Source organism: Rutidosis leptorrhynchoides, chromosome 4 (assembly GCF_046630445.1).
Source record: "Rutidosis leptorrhynchoides isolate AG116_Rl617_1_P2 chromosome 4, CSIRO_AGI_Rlap_v1, whole genome shotgun sequence".
Taxonomy (NCBI): Eukaryota; Viridiplantae; Streptophyta; class Magnoliopsida; order Asterales; family Asteraceae; genus Rutidosis; species Rutidosis leptorrhynchoides.
The window spans coordinates 446,805,818-446,812,459 of record NC_092336.1 but is presented as its reverse complement, the minus strand read 5'-3'; the positions used below and the strand labels follow the sequence as shown (position 1 = coordinate 446,812,459).

Genomic DNA, 6,642 nt, shown 5'->3' with positions numbered 1-6,642 from the left:
CAAACCATTTGAACCTGCATGTAAAACCACCTGTTAACAGATAATTTAGTATTTAAAAAAAAAAAAAAAAAAAACTAGTATAATGAAATCAAGCGAAGTGAATTTGAAGATGTTCACAATTCAAGTTTGCAAGCATAACTAAAACAAAGAAAGTGCTTCATAATGAATAAACGAAAATAAGATAATTAAAAAAAAAAAAAACAGTAACAAATAGAAAGTAACGGCTTTCCAATAAGTTGAACATTAACCATTCTAATAGCATAAATGATTTAAGAAACAGCAGTGAACAAACAAAAATCAGAATAATCTTTTTTTCAAGAACCATACATGAAAGTACCATTAGAAAAACAATCAAAATTGTACTTCATTCTTAAGTACTGGAAGCCGTTCCTTTGCTCCTTGGAGTTGCTTGAGTACCTACGTTAACAAATTTAACAAAATAAATAACGCTTACATAAAAACTTGTGAGCTGAAATTACTTTACTAATCCGATTAATGAAAAAAAGGCATACCTTCCCTGAAACCACTCTTGAACCTGCGAGGAACATTACGAAGGTAACGCATACGGCCTGTTCCAGTTGTCTTCCTTCTGATTGCCTTTTCACTCCAGTTGTCTATATTATAAAAAGAAAAAAAAAGTAAATATAAACATACAATAAAACAAGTTACATTTTAATACGCTGAATTCCTATTTCTGCAACTGCACGTAAAAATACATTTATCTTTTAACAAAACAAACAGCAATATAGTCGGATACAAAATGAAACAAAAACATTGTAGTTACTTTTCCAGATGATAATACCACTTACGGAGATAGACTAACAGTTAGAAATTCAATGACATAATATTGTTAAAACAAACTTTAAAAAGGGTATTAGCGAGCAGCCTTGCCTTTAATAAAAAAGCAGCGAGTAGAATACAAAGATAAGCTAAGGTCAAACGCAAGTATTATCAAGAAGTCGAAGTAAATTTGCATTTTGTACTTGACATAGTAGTCTATGAGGATGTTTGGGATTACCGTTTACAGCTTATACAAGGCGACAACATAATAAAGTGAATATAAGGTAAACTCAAAAAGAGTAAAGATTCGTTTTTTGTGAACAATTCAATGCAAACAAACCAAACCCAATTTCACTTGAAGCGCAATCTCTTCATCTATGATTTTTCACACCCAAGTCAATTTTCAGTCTAGTAACTCAACAAACCATGCAGTGACAAGATTTGAGATTACAAACAATACATTTTGACTGCTCAACACCCCATTCATCAGCCAAGTCTTGATGTTGCACTAGCTACTTGAAGCTCATTGTTCAGATGTTGCTTATAAAATTTTAGAAGAAATAAATCCTTTATCTACTGTAATTAAAGGTGGTTCTTAGTTTATGTAAACAAAAGAAAACTCAAACAAAATAAAAAGGACTAAAAGCCTAAAGGCTTATAGATCCATTCATATAATATAAATTTTATCAAATCTCTTCAGTTTCAATATATTCAAAAATCACATCCTATAAAACACTAGATTAAACCTAAAAGTTAAACAATTACCAATATTAATATTAATTAATAAAATACACAAATCACAAATAAAACAATACAATTACAAGCAGTCACATACATATAAAATCACAAGTTCATCATTATCGTATTCTAAAACTAATCACTAAACAACCTGATATAATCACACACTAAAACACATATATACAAATCAAACATTAGAACATTATATATATATATATATATATATATAGAGAGAGAGAGAGAGAGAGAGAGAGATAAATGTATACATTTTCTGACGCGAGCAGCAGGATAAGCACAAGCAGAGCATCGACTCTTCTGCAAATGAAAACTGCGACGGCCACATCGCACACACAGTGTGTGTGTTTTGTTCCTCCTTTTACCAAAACTTCCTGTTCCTTTTGTCTTTTTATTTTAACAAATTTCAAACAACAATTAATTAACGAGATATTAGCTCAAATTATAAATAAGAATAATCACATGAATATATTAGAGTTCGAATTAAAGGTTACCATCTCTGCTAGTTGAGAACAAATATAACCCCAGGTCGGCTTTGAAGGAAATGAAAATCTGGAGATCAAAGTTTGCGAGTAAACTTATAGGGCGCCGTTAGGGTTTTTCTCTAAAGCTAAATTTGGGCCTTGCTGGGCTGAGTAGCCCAATACTTCGATGTATAGAGAGTTTTTTATATATATGTATCAAAATTTAGGGCCGCTATCTAAAATATCAAGGAAATTTAACTCGATCGTATATATGTATATAATAATATATATTTATTTATATTTATATTTATATTTATATTTATATTTATATTTATATTTATATTTATATTTATATTTATATTATATACCAATAGACAAAACACTATTTCACTATTCACCAATAGTAACCAAGAGTATTTTTGTCATTTCACCTTTTTTTTCCGGCTTCCAACGATAAAATAAGCAACTTTCGTAAAAGAACCAACCCTTCAATGTTACCAAAAGATGTCGAAAAAAAATATTTTTTTACAAAAAAATCAACTAACTTTTTTTTTTCTCTCTTTTATTCTTCAACGATAAAAGAGGCAACTTTCATAAAATGAATAACCCTTCAATCCTACCAAAAGATGTCAAAAAACATTCTTTTTTACAATATTTTTTTTTGTCCCCAACGATAAAATAAGCAACTTTCGTAAAAGAACCAACCCTTCAATGTTACCAAAAGATGTCAAAAAATCAACTAACTTTTTTTTTTCCTCTTTTCTTCCTCAACGATGAAAGAAGCAACTTTCACAAAAGTAACAACCCTTCAATGTTAGATGTCAAAAAAATTATTTTTTACAAAATAGATCAAGATTTTTTTTTTTAACTCGCATTCAAAACGGAGCCCCCGGCACGAAACGAGGGCTCCACAACTATTATATATCTAATAGACAAAAAAGATGAATAGTATATGGGTATTTTAGACTTTTCACCTTTTTTTTATTCATTTCACCAACAAATCCCCTCATAATTTTTTCAAAATTTCAAATCGACCCTCCAAACAGGGGGGTAAACTGTCAAATAATTATTTTCATAAAAAAAATTTAAATAAACTCCACCCAAATATTCAACGGGTCATATCTCCTCGCTCGCAACGAGTTACATTTTTCCGACACCATCGTTAAACTCGAAATAATTTTAGGAACACAACGTCACTAACTATACGCAACACGGACGCTTTTTAAAAAACGCTAAATATTTGAGTTACTTTTCATATACGTTGTTTTTGCGTTAAATCTTTAAAAGTCCACAATTCCATAGCAAAACGCAGAGATGCACATATATTGTTAATTTAAAATAACATTTAAATCTTTCACGAGTCATACCTTTTAGTGCGACTCGAGTTGCGCTTCAACGACATCATCGTTAGCCACGAAATAATTTTACAAACTAAACGCAATAAAATATATTGAAAACCGAACCCCCGACGCAAAGCGAGACTTCGAAAACTAGTTAATAATTAATGGAGTAATTAATTAAATATAACTGGAATACATACAAAGAACCGTGTTCAATTTCTAGTTTTGATAATGTGCTAATAATATTCGAGTTCGAATTTCAAAGCTCCTTAAGTTATTTAAATCTTCTCTATCTCTACCCTTTACAAATCATGTGACATTTTGCCACTTGTCACACACCCATTCACTTAAAATCCATCCTCCTATTTAACATTTTATTGGCTACTTCCATCCGATCTGGCCACATTTTCCAACTTACACGTGGCACGTCAAAACCCTTCTTCAACACTCCTCCCCATTTTCTTTCCCTCTGCTCTCTCAATAGAAAAAAAAACAGATCCCGTAGACTGGATTTCCGATCACCCTCAACCGCCGCCGGTTATCGGAGCGCCGCATCCCTTCAGATGCGTTTACAATCTGGTACGTTTGATTTGATTATCGTCAATTTCATAGATTTCATGTTCTTTAATTGGGTCGATTTTACAATCCGTAAACGACATAATTTCATCGATATCGTTGGTTTGCAGACGATGCCGATCAATTACGCCATAAACGAGCAAAGTCCGCTCCGTATATTAATCGTCGTTGGATCAAGGAAACATTCTATTGAACATTGCATCATCACTATACAACAATCCTCGAGGTAATTGTTCAATCGATAAGGTTTTATCCGTTACAGTTCAAATCAGATGTTATCTATAAGTTGATCTATCGTTACCCCCTTCTAAAATTATTGCTTAATTTTATTAGTTTAATCTTTTCATAGTTAATTAATTTTGAAATTTGATCGATTCGAATAACAATAATTTCTTATATGTTGTAATTGTATGATTGCTTTAGTTTTTCTTAGCTTTATCAATCGTTCAATTTTGCAAGAACTTAGCACACCTCATTATTAGGGTCTTCAATGATCAATTCTTCACATTCATTGAATGAGTATCAATTTATTTTTATTTTTTATTTTATTTTTTGCTTAATAGGGTTTTATAAAATTGAATGCGAAATTAAAATGTTGACTGTTAAACGTTAGTACTTCTTATCATTGGTGTTTGACTTATGAATTTGAAGTTGATTGAGATGAAATTAAATTCTTGAATATCACTATTCTCCTATTCTTAGCATTTGTAATGCCAGGCTCTTTTTTGTTGTTCTATCTATTTATGTATACAGAATTGCATGTTATATAAATATTGAACAATCAATAATATTTAGTGTACTTTTTTGTTGTCCTGAACGAAATTACATTCGTTGCTGTTTTACTAGGGAAAAAGTGACGATTTTTATACCGAATGTGAATACGATTAGAGGGATCGATAATCGGAACTGTGGAATTGTCACACTGTGTTATGAGACGTATTTTCGTTATTCTTAACTCAATCATTTTGGATACAGGAAATGGAATCAGAGTCAGATATTATTGCGATTCAAGATATTACACATGCAATCTTTAAGTTTGCAATCAAGGTGGGTAAGTAAGTGTTTTTATGCTACTACAATGTTTGATGTATGAACATGGATTTGAATAGTCATATTATGTGGTGAATGATCGATATTAATGTCAATTGTATGTTAATGATTCAATGTGATCTGTGAGTATGAGGACTTATTTGATTAAATAAAAGAGGGTATAGAATCAACTCATAATATAAATCCGTTGATTACTTCATAGCAATAAACACCATTTGTTTTATATCTTAATAGTAACTCTTTACTTCACAGGAATGAACTTTCGAATGTAGTCCCATTTAACTCATATTATCACTGTATGACGAGCTACTGGCCTGACCTACCGATTTCCAAATGTATGCTACTGATATTGGTTTCTAGACTCATCTTTCATAGATGTATTATTGTTCAGTTAAAACATAATCACTTTGTTTTATAACTTCTTGACATTTTCTCATGTATGATGTGTTTAAGTCTTTTTTATGACCATTTACATGCATATAATTTGTTTCACTTTGCTTGGTATCATATGTCTTTATGTGATGATTAAGGTACTTTGGGATGGAAGCGGTTATCATCTATTTTCATGGTTGATTTGAATGTCGATTGGGATGTATAACGATGTTAATAAGCTACCGAAGAGACAAAAAGAGATTGAATGGTGATTTTTTTATAAGTTATTTTTTGTTGTAGTAAATTCTATGTCTAGAAGTTATAATGTTATAACTTATTCTGTTGATCTTCTTAATGAAGGTTTATTGAGGAAGACTTTGAAGAATATGTTAAAAGGATCTACAAACTTTATGTATGGGGTGGAGAACCTGAGTTATTAAAGTAAGTTTGTATATAATCTTTATCATCTTTTTACTTGATCATACTTGGAACATTAGAATCCAAAGGGATATGATACTTTCCTGATTTTTCGGGGTTAATTTGGTTGCATCACTTTTTACTTTTTTAGGTCTTTGGCTTTTCTTTTGATTACTATGTGGTAGGTGGGCCATAACACTTACTAACTATATCCAAACTGTTTGTTGGCTAACTGATGGGTATTGGCTTTGCCTCAACTTTCAGTTGGTTCTTTGCATAGGCTCTTTGATGTTATGCGAGGTGTATATGAAATAGCTTTATTTTTACAACTAAATACTATTAAAATACGATACAATTTTACACAAGATATTTATTTATTTATAGAATGGATATACTTAAACATTGTTACAACACTTATAGGCAATGTACCTAATCGTACAGTAGTGTAGTTTTTAGTAAGTCCGGTTCGTTCCACATGGAATCTTTTAAACAAAGCTTAACGCTATATTAGTTTTATTTTATAAAAATACAAATATATATATATATAAGTAATATTATTATTATAAAGGGGGGTTTTTACCGTTTAATGACCGGTTTGTCGATTTTTAAAACTTTAGTCGCAGTTAAAACCTAATGTAAAATATTAAATAAATAAAAGACTTAATTTAAAGCGTAAAGTAAATAACGATAATGAAATTGCGATAAATAAAAGTGCGATAAAATAAAATTGCGATAATTAAAAATACGATAATTAAAAGTACAATTAAATACAATGACAATAAATAAAAGTGCGATAATTAGAAGTGCAATTAAATATAAAATAAAGGAAATTAAATATGAAATAAAATAATTATGCTTATTTAAACTTCCGTAATCATGATGTTTGACGT

At 30.3% G+C, this 6,642-nt stretch overlaps 1 protein-coding gene and 1 long non-coding RNA gene across 2 annotated transcripts; one reads left to right on the top strand and one right to left on the bottom strand.

The window, feature by feature from the left end:
- Positions 1-210: 210 nt before the first annotated feature.
- Positions 211-2,088, bottom strand: LOC139844376 (large ribosomal subunit protein eL37y-like). Its single transcript, XM_071834596.1, has 4 exons — positions 2,028-2,088; positions 1,785-1,920; positions 513-614; positions 211-417 (listed from the first exon to the last, which is right to left on the bottom strand). Exons 1-4 carry the CDS (start codon positions 2,028-2,030, stop codon positions 371-373), a joined length of 288 nt encoding a protein of 95 aa, XP_071690697.1. The 5' UTR covers positions 2,031-2,088; the 3' UTR covers positions 211-370.
- A 2,798-nt stretch (positions 2,089-4,886) lies between these two features.
- Positions 4,887-5,547, top strand: LOC139839386 (uncharacterized). The gene is made up of 3 exons (XR_011756940.1): positions 4,887-4,960; positions 5,216-5,298; positions 5,494-5,547. It is a non-coding gene; the product is annotated as an uncharacterized lncRNA (long non-coding RNA).
- Positions 5,548-6,642: the final 1,095 nt, after the last annotated feature.